A 21,104-nucleotide genomic window follows, 5' to 3' on the forward strand; every position below is an offset into this window, starting at 1 on the left:
CTAAACTATACCATGCCTATATACACGAAGGGTCTGTTGAAGAAGAAGAGGTACAGGCGCTGTGTGCGGAATAAGAAATGGAGGGCAGTAAGCGAGGGTGGGTCATCGTACGAGGTCGCGTAGCGACCGAGTTCTGTCTCTTAGGGCACCTCGTACGAGGGGCCCATAACAGATTTTCTCTACTGGTTAATACTAACATTCTTATAATATAGGAAATCGCGGACCTTGAAAAGCCAACACAGGGGACCACAGGGGACCGCGGGCGATCAAGAGGACTCGCGGGGAACCATGGGGGTTTAATAACATAGTAGTACTATAACTATGTAGGAATAATAAGGGCACTACAAGGCCTAACACCTTGGTAAAATATATATCTTTATAATTTAACTTGTAAATTATCTAGAATTTTAAAAATATAATTATAAACAACACAATATAATATAAAAAAGAGGTTAACCTAGCTAAATAAAGAGTCTATTTAGCATTTATAATCTAATTTCCCTAATTTATACTATAGTTATTATAAAATAAGAGGTCTATATTAGAAAAACCTAAACACGTGTTTAAAATAGAGAGTAATTAGCTTATGTAAGGTTCATAAATATTATGCAGGAGGCTTAAAACTAATAATTAAGCGAGAGTTATGCTAGTGCGGCCATAGCGAGGTTAACCACAGTTTAACCACGGTTAACCTTAAATTTGCGGTGATGGTCATGGTTATTAAATCTCATGACCATGACCACATCTGCGGTGATGGTTATCAATCCTATAGCCGCGGTTGCGGTTATGCCGCAGCCTAAGTCTAGATATACAAGCAGGATTTAAAGTATAGATAAGGCAATATAGATTAAGAAGGCAAAACTAACTAATCTATAGAGGGTTCCAAGTTTAGCACTAATAAAGCTAGTATAACTAGTAAGATATAGTAACTGTAGTATGCTTATATAACAAGGTCTGGTACAAATATATATTTTATCTCTGTTCAAGGATAGTATCATGCAGGAACACTATGTGGTACTAACAAGCTTGTCACAGCCAGAACAGGTATATGTTACTAATCTTAATTAGCAAATTATGCATCATGTGTCAGGCTAGATTAGGTTAATCTAGCAGGAATTATGCTAGTGTGGATAGTAATAAGATATCCATATCGTATCCGCATGGATTTGGATGTGGATAAAGATAGGAACTCAGGTATCTGGTATCCGCATGGATACGATATGGATAGCATTTGCTATCTGATATCCGCGGATATGCCGCAGTCTAGGCGTTACCAATGTAGCCTACCAAATATGTACTTTGTCCAAAACAGGAAGAGAATAACATTTCATATGCAGCCTAGACACAACGCGCACCATCGACTAAAATCTCAACACCCCTGATGATAGAACTCGCGGGCTCCGCCAGGAAAAGGGCCACATTGGCCACATCAGAAGGCTCGACAAGACGGCCGATTGGAATGGCTTCACACTTGGCTTTGAGGATTTCGGCAGGCACAGGGCCGTCAGAAATTCCAGCAAACTTGTTGAGCAATGGAGTGTTTCCCGATGTAGGACAGATTGTGTTAAAGCGAAGCTGATCTCGAGCAAACTCTAGAGCCATCGACTTGGTGGCAGAGGAGACTCCGGCCTTGGTAGCGTTGTACCAGGTCTGGGTTGGGCCCGGTCGAATGGCGTTTTCGCTGGAGATGACGACCGTAGAGCCGGGGCCGTTTTTCTTCATCTCGGGAATGAGGACTTTGGAGGCCAGATAAACGCTTCTCACATTGACGTTGAAGAGTCGGTCAAACTCGTCGACGGTGACATCAAGGCCAGACTTGTTTGGATAGGACCATCCGGCGTTGTGGACAACGATCGATGGCGGTTTCCCAAACTTGGCAACACAGGTCTCGAGCTGTCAAGAAGCTGTGAGTAAGTGCAATTGCATGGGGCTGTTGGGATCTTGACTCACGGCTCTCTGCCAGCTCTCTTCTTCGGCAACGTTTCCGGTAATTTGGAACGCTCTATCCTCAGGATAGCCATCGACAGGACCATCAGTAGCCTGTAGATCAATTCCCAGGACAAAAGCACCTTCGCGAAGGAAGGTATCGAGAATCCCACGGCCGAACCCTTGGCTGGATCCGGAAATTAGGGCAACTTTTCCTTCAAGGCGGCCCGGCATTGTGTAATAGATAGTTGGTTTTAGTCAAGAGGCAGATGAGACAAACAGAGAATGAGCTGTAGCTAGAGACACTGCTGATCAAAACAATGTAGTTATATTATCATGTCGTGGTATCGGCCCGAGCTGCAAGGTCGGATGGCTATCCGAGGAATGCCATCCTTCACACACGCCCCGCCGTCAATCGCCCACTTTCAAACTCTTCTACCTCTCGGACCGTGGATCTGTATCTCTGTGTGAATGGCGCCGTCAACTGCTACGCCGACCGACTTGCATCGGGCATCAGTGTACGTGGACCCAGCAGTTACCACCACTGGCGGACTAACACTCTCAGTGCCTGCCTACAATGCCGAAAGGCCAAGGTTCGATGTCTGGTATCTCAGCGACTTGATCGATGCAATCGTTGTCTTGCCAATGATAATCGATGTGTCTTTGCTCAACCGAAGCGCGCGCGCGACAGAGGCCAGCCGTATGCTCATCCCACTCATGGCACAGCCTCGCACAGTCAGGCCAACAAACAGTACATGTCCAGCGAAGGCAATTGTATTCCCACTCCCGCCCCAGTCACTGAAGACCCTGTACACTCTATGCCATCCGGTGCTGCCAGCACGCCGCAAGCCCCTGTCATCACCGCTGCCGTTCGTGCTGATATTATCGATGCCCTGGCATCGCTCCGAGCAAGAAGAGGGGCCGCGTTTATGTTCGCCACCCCAGGTAGTATCGAGTCAGGAGTGGCTCAGGCGCCAGAGTCCTTGAGACTTTCGTCTCTTCTACATCCTCTTGGGCAGCCATCTAGTGTCTCACCTGTTGCTGGCCGCATAAAGATGCCCAGTTATTCTTTATCCATGACACTGGGCCATACTATAACGGACCCGATAGAGGGCGGAATACTTAACTCGGAGGTCTCAAAAACATTCTATCGCTTTTTCATGCTCAATATGAATGCGAAGTGGGTGTTTATACTGCATCCTACAGAAGATACACACGATAGTGTGCGGACCCGAAGCCCGCTTTTGTTCGTCACAGTCCTCTTGTGCTCCTCCAAGTTTCTGAATGTCAGGGGGAACAGCCTTGACCCTGGATCCGATCCTTTCCTCCAAGGACGACTCTGCAGTCTGGCCCGAAATCTTGTCATCAAAGCTCTGGCCGTCGGTGATAGGTCTGTTGAGACAATCCAAGCCCTATACCTACTGGTCTGTTGGAAAGATGCAGACGATGAAACTTCATTTCTACACACTGGTTATGCCTACCATATCCTTCGAAACATGGATGTTCCCTGCGACGACGTTGGTCTCCGTGATATGACGAGGAAAAGAAGGATTTGGTCGGCGCTTTTCGGACCAAACAATTCACTGGAAATGATGGAAGATCCTTCGCTTAGTGACCCGGAGGTCTGTTCTAAGATGCCGGGGTCAACGCCACTAGATCTCGTGGTGTGTTGTAGTACTGACTTGCGGCGGATTGAGCAAAGATTGTTCAAATTGGTTGATGGAAGCTCAGATATCCTCATACGATGTGTCGAGGATATGCTAGACGGCGAGCTCCGAGTATGGAAGTCGAAATGGGCCCGATACATCTCGAGTGAACTCGACGAGCAAGGGACTATCAGTTCTCCGAGCTTGGATCCTAGTCGGCAGCACCTCGGAGTCTCTCTGGCACTCTGGGAGCATAGCACAAGACTAAGAGTCGCATTCGCCATACTTCGCCAATCTATCATGGCGGCTCTCGGCCACGCAACATCCGATGGCAACAGCCGTCACACTCAGGCAGATCCCTATCTGATGTTCGATGTCGCAGGTCTCCAGCATATATCTCCCCGGCAGCTCGTGGGCATCAGAAGTAGTATTGAAGGTGCGTTTGGTACACTGAGCGAGATACTACGCTTGCATTCCCATGATCTAAGACGAGCTCCCGATGCCGTTCTCCTGGTGGTTCCCACCGCCGCACTCGTCCTGTGTTTGCTTCTCTGCCTACCGGGAGGTGAAAGTCATTTGCTTGGACCAGCATTTCAGAGAAGAGCGGTGGCGCTTATCCATGACATAGCCCAGCACGTAGCAAGTTGCGTCCAGTCACCACAGGATACCGTCGCTCTCCACTCTATATACCTTGACTCCCTGATGCAGTTGCTTGGCCGTTCTGGAGTGGCCAATTGCAGTCAGCGTGAGCCTTATTGGGCCCGGCAATGTCTCAACGCTCTATCGGGGCAACCAAGGGTTGGGGCCGTGGATACCGACGGTCTTACAGTTCAAGCCGCCGGCGTAATGGCTAATGGGGTGCCTGTGCATGAGGTGGACTCAGGGCATCATCTGCATGAGCAGCTTCTCGATGGTGATCTCTTATGGGATCTTCCAGTTGCAGGTGATCGTGTAGCTAATGATTAACGTTGAACCTGCACTTGTTTGCTTGCTCCATAAATTGAGCATACACTGCTAAGCTTTTATATGTCGCGCCAGCAATAGAAAACCGGTTCCGGTCATTCCAGATTTTGTGTAATGGTTTTGTTCACAAAGCAGCAACAAAAGAGCCAGTAGATTGGCCAGATTTAATGGCATCGAGCGTTGAGAGCTGCATCTCGGCCCGGTTTCTGCCCCTGGCGAACAGCTGCCAGTTTTCGGCCCGAGGAGACAAAAATAATATTTGCAAGCTCACCGCACATTTGGTACTTGGTTTTCCGTTTACACTGTTCGAAAAGGCCTCCAAAATGGCGCCCTTATTGTCAGCTCTAACACGTTCACTTCTTACAGCTCGGCCAACGCCGCACCTTGCAACTCTGCGTAGCAGTGCTCGCATGTTCCGGGTCTCAACGGCGATACAGAACATACGACCTCCACCAAAATTCCATTACCAGGGGAACAGAGGCAAGGTCCTCATCGCGGCAGGTACCACTGGAGCAGTGCTCACCGGTTTCCTCTGGGGTAGACCGAGCAGCTACGAGGTTTCAGACGACCCGCGCGACCTCAAGTCTCTATCAAAAGTGCCATTCAGTAAGCTGGTGTCTGGCTGGATGTGAGTCCCCTGATCTTGCTTTACGGTCTTCTCTTGGTCTCTGACACATCCGCCTGTCCTCACAGCGCCTTTGCCTTTTGCTCCTCCCCAACGTGGGTCGGAATAAGCGAATCCCTTTACAATGTCCTCTCGAAGATCCCCATCCTATCTTCCGTCACCAATACCATCGTCATGCGCACCTTTTTCAAGCAGTTCCTCGGCGGCGAATCCACCCAGGAGTGCATCCCCAAGATAAAGGCTCTACGCAGAGAGCAGGTTGGCACGTTACTCGGTTACAATATTGAGGCTGAGCTGGATGGCTCGAGCAAGGACATAAGCCTCATCCAAACTCAAACAGAACACGTCATGACCTCCATTGAGACACAAGGCGAGCTAGCTCGCAAGTTCTGTCCAGATGTGTCTGCAACAGGCGGCGATAACCGATGTTGGGTGCGCATTAAAGTGACCGGCCTGCTACCGAATCCGAGTGCTCTTTACCACGGCTCCAACGCTATACTCGATGCGCGAAAGACAAAAGGCTTCGACCTCGACGTCCCTTACCCTGGACTACCCCACGACGGTGACTGGGAGGCGGCATTGCACGGAAAGGGCGTAACAGATGCTGACCGTCGCGAGCTGATAACGCTTCGCTTGACACTGGAGAAGATCGCAGAAAAGGCACGGCAGTACAACGTGCGCATTGTGATCGATGCGGAGCAATCGTGGTACCAGCCCGTGATTGATAGTTTGACCGATGAGCTGATGCAAAAATTCAACACCCTTGACGGGGGGCCTGCAACCTGCATTGCCTCGTTCCAGGCATATTTGCGCCGATATCCGCAATTGCTGGAGCAGCAGCTCAAGCGTGCCGAGGAGAAAGGGTATACACTGCTCTTCAAGCAGGTTAGAGGGGCATATATGGTTACTGAAGCGGCAAGGTGGGAGAAGGAAGGGTTGGAGGGACCGGGGCCCGTGTGGGCCACCAAGGAGGAGACGGACAAGAGCTACAACTACGGCATCAACAGGACTCTGGACGTCGTCGCGAAGCAAATTCAAATTGACGGACAGTCGCGGATCAGTGCTGTATTTGCGACCCACAATTCGCGCAGTGTTGACCTGGCCATTGAGTTGTTAGAGAAGCACGGGTTGGCCAAACGTGATAGCGATGACAGGCTAGTTCTATGTGGACAGGCAGCAGGTAGCATTGCATTTGCACAGTTATACGGTACAGTCAACCTGCTCACCTTTTGAACTCTGCTTACCCATGCATTTACAGGTATGAAGGACGATTTGACAAACGCAATCACTAGCTCAGTTGCCGCACCGGGGGGGTTTCCCCTTGTAGTCAAGGTACGAAGGACGTAGGCTATCTGAGATCGAGACCACACTAACGCTCTGTGCCAGTCCATGAGCTATGGCGAGTTGAAAGAGTGTCTTCCCTTTCTCGCGCGACGGGCAACAGAGAACAAGGCCGTGCTGGAGGGGCGTGGTGGCGCGCTGGCCGAAAGGGTGCGTCTGGGCCGGGAGATCCGGAGACGGCTTCTGCCTTTTGGACCAAGGTCGGCTTGATTAGCTTGCTTGAAGTTAACCGTGGCGTTGGATGTTGGAAGTATCGGTCCGAGTGATGTGGATACAGAGGCCCTCGGGACTGGAGGCCGACGAGTGATAGGAGACCGGGCCGAGACTGAGTTCATACACAGAAATATTTATATGAGGATGTTTATGCTATACACAACAACTTGTTCTCTTTCTATAGTCTTGACCATATTGCAGAGCCTAATCAAGTCGTATACTCATCATGTCTCTCGCCCACTATCCAGAACCAGTCAATGCCGACGGGGTACGTATCAAGCTATACATACACACGTGTAAACACAGTTCTAACCCCCTTCCTTCTTCAGGTATCGTATGAGCCCGACTCGGATGAGCGACGACTGCTCAGAACCGCGCTGGAGGAAATGGAGGCCACTGTTTCGGAGGTTCCAAGCGTGATCAATGGCGAGCGCATGTACACTGGCCGTAAAAGCCAGCAGGTGAACCCCTGGAAGGGCGAGGGAAGTCCACTGGCTGAGTACCACGAGCTGGACGCCGAAACTATCAGGACGGCAGCAATCCCTGGTGCCTTGGAGGCTCGAAAGCGCTGGGCAACAATGGCATTCAAAGACCGTGCCGCGATCTATAAACGTGCAGCAAAGCTGGTCGAGTCCCCCAAGTACCGCTGGAGACTCATGGCCGCCACAATGATCGGTCAGGGCAAAACCTGCGGCCAGGCAGAGGGCGACTGCATCACAGAAGTCATCGACACCCTGAATTTTCATGTCTACTTTTGTGCCCAGCTCTATCAGCAGCAGCCGGTGAAGCAGTTTGACTCCTCCACCAGCAGGCTCGACTATCGGCCTCTGGAGGGGTTTGTGCTTGCCATTTCGCCCTTCAATTTTACAGCACTCGGAGCACATATTGCATTTACCCCGGCGCTTCTGGGAAACGTTGTGATTTGGAAACCGTCACCCATGGCCGTTCTGTCGAACTACATCCTGTACGAAATCATGGAAGAAGCTGGGATGCCCAAGGGCGTTATTCAGTTCGCGCCTGTGGCAGATCCAGCGATCGTCGTTGAGCCCGCCCTCGCCAACTCCTCTTTCGCTGGCCTGCATTATACCGGTTCTTCCAGCGTCCTACGATCCCTCTCGACCAAAATAGGCATCAATACAGCCATCTACAAAAACTTCCCCCGCATCGTGGGCGAGAGTGGAGGCAAGAACTTCCATCTCGTTCACAACTCGTGCAAACATGACTGTGACTGGATCGCCTCTGCAGCAGTCCGCTCGGCATTCGAGTTCCAGGGACAGAAATGCAGCGCTTTGTCGCGTCTATACGTCCCAAAGTCCATGTGGGAGCAGACCAACTTGCGAAACGCACTCTTGCGCGAAGCAGCCAAGATGATCCACGGGGACGATGTCAAGCAGCTGCATCACCCACTGGGGCCCCTTATATCAGAGACCTCCTTTACTCGGTTTCAGCGATTCGTGCAGCGAGCCAAAGAAGACAACCATAAGCTCATCTATGGCGGCGACGTGTCCGAGTCTGGTGGATACCTTGTGCAGCCTACAATCTTCGAGGTGAACAACAGTGGCAGTGAAGCCGAGTCTGCTCTGCTGACGCAGGAGCTGTTTGGCCCACTCCTCGCAGTGCAAACATATGATGATACAGACGCTACTAGCTTTGAAGATGTATGCACCCTGATCGACCGTACCTCCGAGTATGCGCTGGCGGGGTCTGTCTTTGCGCGCGATCGGGGGGCCATCCGAGTTGCAGACAGGATCCTGCGGGACTCGGTGGGCATGTTCTGCATTAATGATAAGAGTACTGGGGCGATTATCGGTGCTCATCCGTTCGGGGGGAGTCGGTCTAGTGGGACGAATGATAAGGCAAACTCGGTCAATGTGCTGCTGCGGTTTTCGAGCCTTCGCTGCGTCAAGGATTCCTATCTCAGTGCGAGCACAACCCTTGGGCCCTGTAATGCTCCGGAATAGTTTATTATCTATGGACTTATGTTTATCGGGCCGAGAAATGAGGTGTGGCCTCGATCTCGGTCCGGTCACAATCAAGTTGCTGTAGTATATATATCTTCGTACATCCATGAATACGGCAGATAAATCTTCATGCTCTTGTCATCAACACTCCAAAGAAGATCCCACATGGAAGCCCCCAAACAGCTCACATTTGCCGTGATCGGCTGTGGTAAGTAGATAAATGTACAAAAAACGAAGTCGTGCTGATTGCGTAGGTACCCTGGGCACCGCCATTGCAGCCGGCATCCTCAACCCCAGAGACCAGACCACGACCAGGGTCAAGCATCTGATTGCCACCGTCGGCACTGAGTCTTCCAAGTCTCGCATACAGGATGCTCTTTTAGCACATGGTTCTCAACTCACCGTGTACACACAAGACAACAACACCCGTGCTGTGGAAGAAGCTGACGTGGTCATTCTCGCCGTGAAGCCCTTCAAGCGAGCCAGCGTGTTCTCAGCACCTGGATTCAGAGAGGCTATCAGTGGCAAGCTGGTTCTGAGTATAATGGCCGGCATTACAACAAACGAACTGAAGCGCCTCACATTCGGCGACCATGGCCCGTCGGAAAAACCCCCAACGTTCCAGGCTGTGCGATCAATGCCCAACATGGCCGCAAGAATTCGAGAAGCCGTGACGCTGTACACTGGAAGTGCCGAGACAACAGAGGCGAACCTGCAAATTGCGTCATGGGTATTCAGTCAAGTGGGTGAGGCCCATCGCATTCCCGAAGCATCTTTCGATATCTGCGCTGTTTTGGTCGGTTGCGCCGGTTCTCTTTTGCTTGTGGCCATCGACGGACTCTTGGATGCGGCAGTGGCAGAGGGAGTAAGAAGACCAGAGGTCCAGAATTTGGTGGTCAACAGCGCAATTGGGATGATGAAGCTTGTGCCCGCCGGAGACCACCCAGGCGTTCTGCGCGAGAAGATTGCATCCCCCGGCGGATGCTCGATCCGGGCTCTTCTGGAGCTGGAAAAGCTGGGTGCTCGTGCAGCATTCACTAGTGCTATCTTGGCTGCTGCGGAGAAGTCCAAGAGTATGTCGTCTTCTTAGAATCGCATCCGAGTGTGTTCGGATAGCCCTCCGAGTGTGTTGGATAGCCCTCCGAGTCTTGATTGTTCGCCATTGAATCGACATGCCCTTTTCCTCCAGTTTCCGGTGAATAAGAAGTGTAGTCGGCCATAGATCTTCCCTTTGCATGTAGAGGACCCGAATTCCCCCCTCGTAATATGGCGATTGCTCAGAGGCCTGTCCATCTCGCTTTCCTAGGCTGCGGTAGGTCCCCATCCCAACACTTTGCAATGCACTTCCACTGAGTATTCCCAAGGCCATATAGGAAGAGCATTGCTGGGAGCGATGCTCCCTGCAATCACCTAATCTGGTAGTTTAATCTCGAAGATTACCGTCGCAGTCAACAACACGGACTCGCACGCCCGGCTACAGTCCGAGTTCCGCGACCCTATATCTCCAGTAACCTTTTTGCTGCGCCAGAACCTCGAAGCCGTGCAAGCTGCTGACGCCGTTGTGCTCGCCTTTCCACCTACTAAATTCCACGACGTACTGGATGCAACTGGGGTGAAGCAGGCTTTACAGCAAAAACATGTCATTAGCCTCCTCGCTCGAACCCCGCGCCGCGAAATTGAGGATGTACTGAGGATTGATAAAACTGGGCCCCCGGGTACAATGGAGCTGAAGCTTGTCCGCGCGATGCCGACGATTGGGGCAGCTATTCATGAGTCTGCAACTCTATTGACCGATGCCCAAACACCCGCAGCAAAGGAGACCGTAGAGCTGGCTTCGTGGATGTTTGGCTCTCTAGGTCGTGTATTCTGGGTAAGAGAGGAGTACATGGACGCAGCTACTGGCGTGAGTGCTCTCGCAAACGCCCTCACTACTGTAGCTATCAAGCACATTGTGCAGATGGCCGTAGCAAACGGCGCGGCGAGGGAGGACGTTCTTGGTATAGTGGCTCAGTGCGTACGAGGTACAGCCAGCATGCTTCTGTCTAATACAGAGGTGGAGCAACTGCAGGATCAATTGTCTAGCCCAGGGAGTATAACGGAGCAAGCAATCTCCCGGCTCGAAAGGGGCTTGCCCGAGGTGCTTCAGTCGGCGGCGTCGGTGGCCATAGCGAGGGCGACAGATTATGAAAAGGCCAGATAAGGAAATAAAGCAATGCAATAATCTATCATGAACTTATGTTGTCGTTCTGTTTCACAAAGGTTGAACTAAAAACTAATGGTTTGCGTTGAGTGTATATAGACGGTAGGTAGTCTGCTGTGCTAGCTACAGACAGCCGACAAGTTGTCCATACAGATGAAGAATGCAGGCATTCCATCAAGGCGTCTCCTATGCTCCCGTGGTTTTAACTTCTTTGTGCATCCGCATCATCATCCAAATCTCTCGCCAGAAGCCGACGGCCGTCTCCTCACTCACTGCCTCGTAAGCGTCAATGGTAGGTCTTTCCCACACGAGATCAACCTTTCCAGGGGGTACGATCGACGAGCGCATGATAAGCTTTGCAGCAGCGTAGACAGCAACGGCAAAGATTGCCATGCCATAATAGGAGAAAAATGTGCCAACATTCCAGGGAGTGAAGCTGGAGTACCCGTACCCTAGAACGACCAGGACAACATAGACGAGCGCGACCCAGGCAGCATAAGGCTGAAAGTACCCGTAGTATGGGAAGGACTTTCTGTCAATACCTTGAGCTTTGCAGGCGCGGAAGAAATGCACGTAGGTAATACAGATAACAATGAAGCTGATGATGCACCCTGCCGTGACCAGGTTAACGAACCACTGCAACACGACCAGACTACTGCTCGATTCCTGCAGGAAAGCAAGACAGGAGAAGGCCGTGGTAACTGCTAGACAGTATAACGGTATCCCCGTCTTGGTGCACTTGGTCAGGAACTTTGGCGCTCTACCCTCGAGCGCCATGCTGTACAGACTTCGCATAGCGCAAAAGGTGTAAGTGTTACCAGCCGAGAATATGCTGGTAAAGATAAGAGCGTTGACGACATCAGGGAGAATAGTGATGCCCAGATGCTTCATAGCAATCACATAGGGAGACGCGGCAGCTGATCCACCCTCCTGCTCACCAGAGACAAGGGCTTGAAGGGTCGGATCGTCATAGGGAAGCACAATCCCGGCAGCAAGGGCGCTACCTATAAAGAAAAGCCCGAACCGGAAATAGACGGTCTTGTACGCAGACTTCACATAGGTCCGGGGGAGTCGGGTTTCAGCAGCAGCCATTGACAAATATTCGGGGCCAACAACAATAAAGGTTGCTACCCAGATGACGTTGACCAAGCCTTCAAACCTACCCAGACTGCCAGTTGTATGCCACTCCGCCATAGCCCCTGGTGTCGACCAATACCGAAACCCATAGGCGTCTCCGGCAGGGTTGGCCCCGACCATGGTGAAGAAGGTGAAGCCGAAGAGGATGAAGACTAAAAGCACTTTTCCGGAAGAAAGCCAAAACTCGGTCTCTCCATAGATTCGGACAGGGAGCATATTGAACAATCTTGCTACCTCGTTAGACCGTGAAACACCAAAGCATCGACAGACTTACGCATATAGAACAATGGTTATTCCTGTCACAGCTGCGGAGGGGATATCGTCTCGCCAGTACGACAGAACGATGCTCAGAGCCGTGATCTCGAATGGAATCAAGATAGCCTCATAGAGGAAGAAATTCCATCCGGCCATGCATCCCAGAGCAGAGTCGACCCATTTATCTGCCAGGCGAATAAAGCCTCCACTGATTGGAAGCAGGACGGCCATTTCAGCGATACAACTGTTGACCAACGCCATAAAGCAGCAGTGAATGACCAGCCCGATGAGAAGACTAGCTGGCCCGCCTTTTGCCAGACCAGTGCCAATGTTGATAAACAATCCTGTTCCGATAGAGCCTCCAATTGCGATAAGCTGAATATGCCGGTTACCCAAGCGCCGTTGAAGGTGGTCTGCATTGCCAGAAGTCTCGTAAACATCACCGATATCGCCGCCCATTGTTGTTGCTGTGTCGTGATGGACTTTCTCGGTTTCCTTATGAGCCTCCATACCGGGCAATGAATGGTCGTCAAAGACAAGCATGTGTATGAGTTGTGTTATTGGATATACATTGTAGACATGCCGGGGACCGGCCAGCTGGCTAATAACTGGCTAGTTCACGAGCAGCTGCCCGTTCTCCACCAGTACCAGGTTATCTCAAATGCGGGGAAAGGCAACATGGATGTCAAGGGGTCCTTGCAGCGCCTTATCTCGGACATTGTCCCCGGGAACTGGCCACGGGTAGGGGTCCGAGATGCCATACCATGCGCGGCACCTCCGACATAGCTAGGGAGGGAACGATGTACCTACTTTATACCCGAAGTAGCTACCACGAGCAATAATGATTCAGAGAGATCGATGACTGGGCGATTGCTCTGACCATGACTTGGTAGCTCTCGAGCACTAACGGGTTGTCCACGTTGGAGCGTGACGCATTAGATTTGGCCTACTGTATTCTCTACTGGGTCAAAAAAATAAAGTGATAATAATTTCTGTCTATTCCAATCTGTATGTAAAAACATTGTCTCTGCGCCTGCCTAGATGCGAGCACGGATGGAGGACCCTCGAGCCGCTTCTATCCACAGCCGTGGCAAAGGGCCATTCAAGCCATACAAGGGATCCAAGGGAGGAACACCGACAGCCTCACTCTGAGTAATGAGTGCAGCGGTTTCCCCCGTGGGTTTGAACCCATAGTTCATGTCAAAGCGATGGCTGGTTGAGTTCAAGATTCCCTGACCAGTGTCAACATCATGTAGAGTGAAGGGTGCCACGTTGGGGATTTACGTTGGGATATAAGCCAATAAACTCGTAGTCACCCCAGGAATCAACGGAGAAATGACATACGCCAGCCTAAGATTCAATTGATAGTCAATAAGTACTGTTGTCTCGCGATTGAGGTGGGGGCTACGCACCGGCAGGACGAAAACGTCGCCTTGCTCCACCTTTAATTTCATCCCATAAGGACGCCCCTGGTCGTCAACTTCTGGATCGCTGGGACTCACACCCAGGACGTAGGTCGACCCTCCCTTTATGATTCCGTAGCACTCGTGGCACTGTGTATGGAAGTGGGGGACAGTGTAGGCCTTCCACTGCCCCCCTTTGATCCATCCATTGGGTTCGATTGTATTCAGGATGTTTCGTGTAGTTGTGTCCGTCAACGCGTTGCGGTATACTAGCACTGGGAGTCTGCTATTCGGGACGTGAGGGGTAGGGGAAAGGACGTATTGCTCTGGTTCAACCATGTTGACTGCCATTATGAAAGACGAGTCCGCCGCTTAGATCATGGACCTAGCCTCCAAACACGTGGACGCTAAATATAATGCAATCGGAGATATTGAGATCCGAGATGGAGATATCGGAAAGGCGTCCGACCTTCCACTGCTTCCGAATTACAGACGTCTGATTATCGGATTGAGTCCCATGGCATAGATCCGGGCCGGCCACGCAGGGCCCGCGCTGGATACCAGTCCGAAAACAAGGACACTACCAAATGATGGCGATGAGATATGAAAATGCCACGTATAATTGTGCTTCCTCGAGCTTACAGAGATCTTCATCAAATGTCTCTAACCGACATGGCTACCCTCACTGGATCCCCTTCGATGCCGCTACCCGCAAGTGACCCGTCAAAAGTCACTATGAATGTCAGCGTTTGCGATATTACTGCCTCCGAGGACGAGAGTATAGATGTTCCGCCGCCGGCAACAATCTCCGAGCCCAGCAAGATGGAAGAGCAATACAAGTATTTCTCACCAATCATCTCCGAGCGAGCCGTCAAGCAACCTCGCCCGCTCAAGGTCATCTATATTGGTGCCGGGATTTCCGGAATTCTGGCGGCGATCAAGTTTCGCGAGGCTGTGCCGAACATTGACCTCACTATATACGAGAAAAACCCAGAGTTGGGAGGCACTTGGTACGAGAATAAGTATCCTGGGTGCGCCTGTGGTGAGCAGCGAGTTATCCAAAGCAACTGTGCCGTCGCAAGGATTGACCTCCATAGATGTTCCATCTCACGGCTATCAGTTGAGTTTTGAATCATGGACAGGTTGGAGTAAGTTTTTTTCCGGAGCAGATGAGATTCTGGAGTACTGGAAGCGGATTGCACAAAAGTACGATGTTCGAAAGCATATCAGATTCCAGAGCCGATGTCTGGGCGCTCGCTGGAACGATACTACGGGGAAATGGTTCGTACAGATCTTGGACGAGTCCGGCTCGAGTCCACGCGTCTCTGAGGACTCGGCGGATGTTTTAATGACCGGAACTGGCCTGCTGAATGAGTGGAAGTGGCCATCAATTCCTGGGCTGCATGACTTTAAGGGAAAATTGCTGCATAGCGCAAGCTGGGATTCGGAATATGATGTAGAGGTATGATGACCCTCCCTGTTGGCGATTTCCATTGCTGAGAATGTGTCAAAAGGGCAAGGAAATCGCAGTCATCGGTGCAGGTAGCAGCGGAATCCAGATTGTGCCGGCGCTTGTCGACAAGGTCAAAAGAATGGACCATTATGTGCGTGGGAAGACTTGGATATCCAACCAGCATGGTGGCGAGCGCCTGGCAAGACGCACAAACGGAGAAGGAGGAAACTTTGCCTATACGGAGGACGAGAAGCAGACCTGGCGCGCGGACCCTGCTGCCTATATCCAATACCGCAAGGAACTCGAGATTGAGATGCAAACTCTGTACGCGAAGTCGCAGAGAGGCAGTGACCTCCAGCGGGTTGCCCGAGCTCAGTATAGAGCAGACATGGAACAGCGCTTGAACGAACGACCGGATCTGTTGAAGGAGCTGCTGCCCGACTTTCCGCCTCTTTGCAAGCGCCTTACCCCCGGTCCTGGGTATCTGGAGGCCCTGACGTCCCCCAAGATCGAGGTCATCACGTCACCCATCGTCGCCATTGACACTACTGGAGTGGTCACAGCATGTGGGAAACATCGCCCTGTTGATGCCATAGTCTGTGCTACAGGCTTCCAGATAGGAGGAGGGTTTCCTATACTCGGCCGGCGAGGAGTTAACCTTCGGGAGAAATACAATGAGCGACCGCAAACTTACCTAGGCCTGGCTACGGATGGATTCCCCAACTTCTTTCAGTCACTAGGTCCGAATTCATTTCAGGGCGCGGGAAATCTCCTGATCACGATGGAACAAATTCATTCATACGTGGCCCAGATCCTCTCCCGAATGGCGTACGACAACATTGGGCTGGTGGAACCCAAGCCCGCACAGGTCGAAGGCTTTACTCGGTTCTGCGAGGCCTACTTCAAGCGTACGGTTTACAGTGAGAAATGTGCAAGCTGGTATAAAACCTCGCCGCCCGGAGCCTCGCTTGAGGAAAGAGAGACGGGGCAAGTGACGACGTTGTGGCCAGGAAGCAGTTTGCATTGCCTGAAGGCACTGGAAAGGGTAAGATGGGAGGATTATAACCTGCACACCTACGACGGCAATGAGATGGGTTGGTTAGGCAATGGTTGGACAATGGCTGAGAGGCAGGAACAAGTGGATGGTGTGGCCATGACTGATTATCTGGATTACACCGAGTTCGTGGACGATATAGCGCCGTAATAGTACCTCTGAGAATGACTATAGCGAAGTAGCATTATCAAGCGTTCCTTCTGAGTCCAAGGTAGTTGCAGGGAAATCAACCCAATCCAACAAGTTGTCTTCATTCAGCATGTCCACCACCTCCAGTAGCTGTGATGGTGTCATGTCTCGCACCCAGGCAGACGCCTCGGGCTGGATAGACCAGGCCTCTTGCGGCCCCAGTTCCGACTCCTCTACATGCTCATTTTGTCCAGTCATGATCAACCCTGATGTCTCTACTGCCGTCTTGTCCGGGATGTTACCCTTGTCCGGAAACACATTGAGCCTGGAACAGAGCCCTTCCAGCTCATTTAGCTCCCTCTTTTGGTCCTCGGCAATCAAATTTCCTTTCATAATCATTTCATCCAGAAGACCGGACAGAGTGTGGAGTAAGCGGGTGTGATCGTCAATCAAGTCAGGACACACCAGCGACGCCATGGTAATGACAAGGCCAGCAGACATGACACTTTCAAGATCAAATGGGAGAAACCATTCCAGCAAGGACTGATCTTGTAACGCAGCCAATATGGTCACGGTCTTCTTGGACGATTCTAGGCAGATCTGAAGAAGGAGCTGAATTGGCGTGGGCACGGTCACAGTCACATTCTCTGAAGCGACTCTTGTTTCCACAAGGCTAAACATAAATGGTCGAGTAGCCAGCATTATACACTAAACATGTCTGTTAGTGTCGCACGCTGAGGAAAGCATGACCAACAAACCTGGTGATAGAGCAGGTTGAGGTATCCCGACACTCTCGATATCCCACTCAGGGATTCCTGCTCCGGCACAGGAAAATGCTGGCGAAGGTCCGATGCCACGTTCGCAACGCGTTGAAGGACCTCTTGGGTCGCCTTGACGAACGTCGAGTTTAGGTGGCCGTGGTCTCTATAGAGGGCTACAGACTTGTATGAGCATATTCATCTTCGAGGTTGTCCGAGTCGAGGTACATACTATCAACAACCTGGCCAAACGCCTGGGAGAGCTGGACATGGATTGCTAGGGTCACTGTCCTAGTCATCGAATTGGGGTATCGAGGAAGCGAGGCAGAGACATCACTGTCGCTGATTCCAGGTGGAGCTCCCATCAGCACTGACATTTGACGCTCAAGGACGTACACTGTCCACCAGACATTCTGACATCGTAACAATTCCTTACTGTTTGTCACACCAGAGATATTGGTATGGTAGCCGTGCACTTGTAGCATCCGCAGAGCCTGGCCGATCTAAGGACCGATGAGCATCAGTTGCTGAGCCACAATCGCGTCACACAGGCGCCCCTTACCAGATTATGCGCCGATGTTCTCCAGTCAATGGACTGCAAATACAGTGCCATTGAGCATAGTAACTCGGCTGCGCCACATGGGTCTTTCCAGAAGAAACTATAGTCTGGTAGCATCATAAATGCCGTTGTGAAGTACTCTGCGCCAGGTGGGCTTGCTCCGTTAGTCTTTCCGCCCACAAAAGCTTTCCCGAGTGCCATAATGACCAGGAAGTGGATAAACCACAGACCCTCTGGAATCTTCCCTTGGGCGGAAGTCTCGTAGAAACGGTGGAGATGGGTCATGAAGATTTCCTCCTCAAGCAGATGAAATATTTGACCCGTATGGAATTTAGTGGCATTGAGAAGGAACAGGGCATGATCCAGTGAAGGAAGACGGCGAGTATCTGGGATTACAGGACTGCGCAATCCGTTCCAATCGAGGTTGTATGTCATGGTGTCGATATGGTGGGCGGCGCTCGGGAACGGACACTTGTATAGGGCCAGGTGAGTCAGGTGTAAGAGCCGAACAGCCAAGGACCAGTTCGAGGTGTGTCCCAGGTAGTCTTTACGAGTTATTAGCTTGGCTTGGATGGTGACCACCTGGGTACTCACGCGGGCGTCCAGCACCATCGGTGATATACTTCGGAGGCCCGCAGGACAAGGGGTTCGTCATGCTAGGACTCTCCTCATCCTCGACATTTCCAGGTGCAATGGGGTTTGTGACGGGCGTCATGATTCCGCTTGGGAAGCCTTGATAGTTGAGGCTCGTCTCCTTCTGGCTGGACAGTTGCTGCTGCAGTACACGATTCTCCTCCTCGAGTTCCAGGTTTCGTCGTTTCAACTCGGAAAAATGCTTCTTGGTAATGTGCACTTTGGCCTCCTCCCCCTCGAATTTGCATTGCACGCTCCGTTGCAGGCAGTTGCCACAGGGGCAGTCCCCAGAGCACTTGATCTTGTGCTGGCGGCATCGGGTGCACCTGTTGGATTCGGGTCAGCTTGCAGTGATCTGGGACGTATTAAGAGGAGTGGACTGACGCGCTAACAACTCTTCGCTTCTCTGCAGCCTTAGACGAGCTTCCCATGACGGTGATGTTACAGTGCAAGATCAGTGAATTTGTTGGAGTAGTAGTAAAGACTGATAAGCCAAACCCCGCATATTAGCAGTATTAGTCATTGTCTTATCTCGTTCGGATCCCTTTCCGAGATTGATATCTCCTGGCAATACATCTCCTGTTCTCCTACGCATCTATGGATATAGTATCATCTACTCCCTGTTACCAATCTTACGTCACGGACTTTCGGATCCAACTGCAAATCGCCCGCCCTGACTCTAATTCCAAGTGATCAATCCAGATTCCGCCTCTGATTGAAAGGGCTTGATGTCCGTTTGGCATATAGTATTTGTCGGTGGCAGCCGCCCCTCCAGCAGGTACTGCTGAATGTAAGCGAAGAGGCAGCGCGACGCACTCAGGATTGCGGTATGCCCGACAGAGTGCTGCGACAGGACAACGGAGCCCCGAAAGACAGCGGACATTTTATGGGCGCTGTAGAAATAAACAGCGTTAGAAGGTTGTGACCAAATGGCAGGAGACTGTAACTAGAGAGCAAAGGAAAGAAATAGAAAATACACACCCTCGCTGTGGAGACACGGGGTCGATCGTGTTTGTCAGGAATAGTATGGGAGAGGCCGTGTGGCGATGCGACAGGATGGACTCTGATGGTGTTCTTAACATCGGGATATCAGTCTATACATGGTAATGAGTTGTAGGACTTACCTTGAAGCATGCCCGTCGGCGGCAATGTCACCTGAAGAGTCCTGCATGTGGCGACGTTGGCATTATTAGGCCAAACCTCGCCAAAGAACTCGCTCTGCTGTGTAAGGACATCCACATAATCCTTGAACTGGCTGACAGTCTGTAATCTGGGGCCGTGGGCTAGCCCATCTACACATCTGATGACCGTATTGACATCCGTTTTCAATGTGCTTGACTCTGGTGCATAATTGCACGGACTCGTTGGGATTCCACCAACGACGGCCGCCGTGTACGCAGTAATATTCCCTTTCTCTAGGCCCGCCAGTACCTCTGCGAGCTCTGGAAATCCGGTGACCGGGGTGTAGATTACTTGCAACACAAGCTGTTTGAGGTCGGAGTATGTGGCGAGCATGGGCAGTGGGCAGGTGGAGTCTGGGCCAGGTGGTATAGGTATGGGATTATATTTCAGGTTGGTGAGGAGGGTATTGAGGCGCGAGTGGATGTTTTGTATAGAGGGGGCCCAGAATGCGCATCCTGACGATGTGTTCGTGGTGTCACCTGCTTCAAAGCACGATTCGAAGAAGGCATCCAGGGCCCTATCAGCGTCGTAGAGGTTTGACTTCCATCCCAGGCTGTAGTAGTCCTCAGCGTCTACAACGCCGTCCAGTATCATTCGGCCAACGCGTTCGGGAAAGAGGTGCGCAAATGTGGCGCCCAAAACCGTCCCATAGCTTAGGCCGTAGTACCATAGCTTCGGCTTAGCCAGATGATGCACGGTTTGATTCAGGGGCTTTGTCTTCTGCTCTGCCTCGATGAACGAGAGCATATCGCGTGCAACAGCAGGCGTACTCACAAACGCCGCGGAGCCATTAACCCCGCCCACTGTTGGAGTACAGGAATCGCCAAAGATTCCTGCCGCTGCAAATTGCTGCCCCAGCGCGGTGGAGGATGAGTTGGAGGACACAGGATAGTAAAGGGCTTCAAATTGGGCGCGTCCCGCTGCGTCTCCAGGCCAACAGTTTACATCGGGGCCACTACGCCCAACACCACGAGGGTCAAATCCCACAATATTGTGCTGGCCGCCGGCAACGAGGTCTGCTAGGTTTGGGCCCTGTTCAAGAACGACGTCGATTCCAGAGCCCCCGGGTCCGCCTATTAGTGTTCAGTTAGCGGGGCGGCGTAGAGGACATGAATCAGGCCGAGTACGCACCTGGGTTGACGATAAGACTGCGCGTCTCTGATGTTACATTGGTAGCAGATAGTTTCAAAAAGGCAATGGCCACTGTTCCACGGGCGGGGTCTCCATGGTCAAGGGGCACTTCTAGTCTAGCGCACCAGTAGTTCTCGAAGCATGGGATCCAGCGGAGAATGGGAGAGGAAGGAAGAGCACTCCAGTCGGTGACTGTAATATTGGCGCTGGCGTTCGCGCCGGAAGAAATGATAATTGCTGCAGCGCAGACGGCCTTGACGAAGGTCCAGACTGCCATGGTGGAATATTGAAGCGATGAATAAAATCGGATGGCCCATCTAGGTGTGCAATGCAGTTGGCTTATGTATGATTTTTGTAGGCCTATATGGATCAGGGTGTGTCCTAGAAATATGGAAGCCTAAAACTGCGAGCATCATAATTCACGGAGAGACGGTCAAACTGTAGTTGTGATGCATTGTATCTTGTACTAGCGCAGTGATGGTATGTAGCTGCCTATATATTCTCCACCTCCTTTATGTGACCTGCCCAGTCAGCG

At 51.5% G+C, this 21,104-nt stretch overlaps 8 protein-coding genes across 8 annotated transcripts; 3 read left to right on the forward strand and 5 right to left on the reverse strand.

The window, feature by feature from the left end:
• Positions 1–1,338: 1,338 nt before the first annotated feature.
• Positions 1,339–2,160, reverse strand: BDV14DRAFT_188456 (uncharacterized protein; the record flags this gene model as incomplete). Its single annotated transcript, XM_073771070.1, has 2 exons — positions 1,339–1,893; positions 1,951–2,160. The coding sequence occupies 2 exons, from the start codon at positions 2,158–2,160 to the stop codon at positions 1,339–1,341; spliced, it is 765 nt and encodes a 254-aa protein (XP_073630025.1).
• Positions 2,161–3,872: 1,712 nt separating this feature from the next.
• Positions 3,873–6,711, forward strand: BDV14DRAFT_188457 (FAD-linked oxidoreductase-like protein; the record flags this gene model as incomplete). Its single annotated transcript, XM_073771071.1, has 5 exons — positions 3,873–4,008; positions 5,037–5,163; positions 5,229–6,367; positions 6,419–6,492; positions 6,547–6,711. The coding sequence occupies 5 exons, from the start codon at positions 3,873–3,875 to the stop codon at positions 6,709–6,711; spliced, it is 1,641 nt and encodes a 546-aa protein (XP_073630026.1).
• Positions 6,712–6,940: 229 nt separating this feature from the next.
• On the forward strand, positions 6,941–9,765 carry BDV14DRAFT_188458 (Aldehyde/histidinol dehydrogenase; the record flags this gene model as incomplete). The annotated part of the gene is made up of 3 exons (XM_073771072.1): positions 6,941–6,982; positions 7,044–8,634; positions 8,975–9,765. 3 exons carry the CDS (start codon positions 6,941–6,943, stop codon positions 9,763–9,765), a joined length of 2,424 nt encoding a protein of 807 aa, XP_073630027.1.
• Positions 9,766–11,061: 1,296 nt separating this feature from the next.
• BDV14DRAFT_198164 (amino acid permease/ SLC12A domain-containing protein) lies at positions 11,062–12,777 on the reverse strand (the record flags this gene model as incomplete). The annotated part of the gene is made up of 2 exons (XM_073772847.1): positions 11,062–12,238; positions 12,287–12,777. 2 exons carry the CDS (start codon positions 12,775–12,777, stop codon positions 11,062–11,064), a joined length of 1,668 nt encoding a protein of 555 aa, XP_073630028.1.
• A 527-nt stretch (positions 12,778–13,304) lies between these two features.
• Positions 13,305–14,021, reverse strand: BDV14DRAFT_198165 (cupin domain-containing protein; the record flags this gene model as incomplete). Its single annotated transcript, XM_073772848.1, has 3 exons — positions 13,305–13,499; positions 13,552–13,617; positions 13,680–14,021. 3 exons carry the CDS (start codon positions 14,019–14,021, stop codon positions 13,305–13,307), a joined length of 603 nt encoding a protein of 200 aa, XP_073630029.1.
• Positions 14,022–14,405: 384 nt separating this feature from the next.
• BDV14DRAFT_207574 (flavin-containing monooxygenase) lies at positions 14,406–16,428 on the forward strand (the record flags this gene model as incomplete). Its single annotated transcript, XM_073775164.1, has 3 exons — positions 14,406–14,712; positions 14,768–15,132; positions 15,185–16,428. The coding sequence occupies 3 exons, from the start codon at positions 14,406–14,408 to the stop codon at positions 16,325–16,327; spliced, it is 1,815 nt and encodes a 604-aa protein (XP_073630030.1). The 3' UTR covers positions 16,328–16,428.
• Positions 16,117–18,687, reverse strand: BDV14DRAFT_207576 (Zn(II)2Cys6 transcription factor; the record flags this gene model as incomplete). Its single annotated transcript, XM_073775165.1, has 6 exons — positions 16,117–17,014; positions 17,065–17,240; positions 17,297–17,567; positions 17,627–18,168; positions 18,218–18,582; positions 18,641–18,687. 6 exons carry the CDS (start codon positions 18,685–18,687, stop codon positions 16,346–16,348), a joined length of 2,070 nt encoding a protein of 689 aa, XP_073630031.1. The 3' UTR covers positions 16,117–16,345.
• Positions 18,688–18,704: 17 nt separating this feature from the next.
• On the reverse strand, positions 18,705–20,866 carry BDV14DRAFT_207580 (Alpha/Beta hydrolase protein). The gene is made up of 4 exons (XM_073775166.1): positions 20,570–20,866; positions 19,381–20,511; positions 19,238–19,319; positions 18,705–19,149 (listed from the first exon to the last, which is right to left on the reverse strand). The coding sequence occupies exons 1-4, from the start codon at positions 20,844–20,846 to the stop codon at positions 18,936–18,938; spliced, it is 1,704 nt and encodes a 567-aa protein (XP_073630032.1). The 5' UTR covers positions 20,847–20,866; the 3' UTR covers positions 18,705–18,935.
• Between the last annotated feature and the right edge of the window lie 238 nt (positions 20,867–21,104).

Source organism: Aspergillus stella-maris (assembly GCF_047715825.1).
Source record: "Aspergillus stella-maris strain CBS 113639 unplaced genomic scaffold BDV14scaffold_15, whole genome shotgun sequence".
In the NCBI taxonomy this organism is placed as follows: Eukaryota; Fungi; Ascomycota; class Eurotiomycetes; order Eurotiales; family Aspergillaceae; genus Aspergillus; species Aspergillus stella-maris.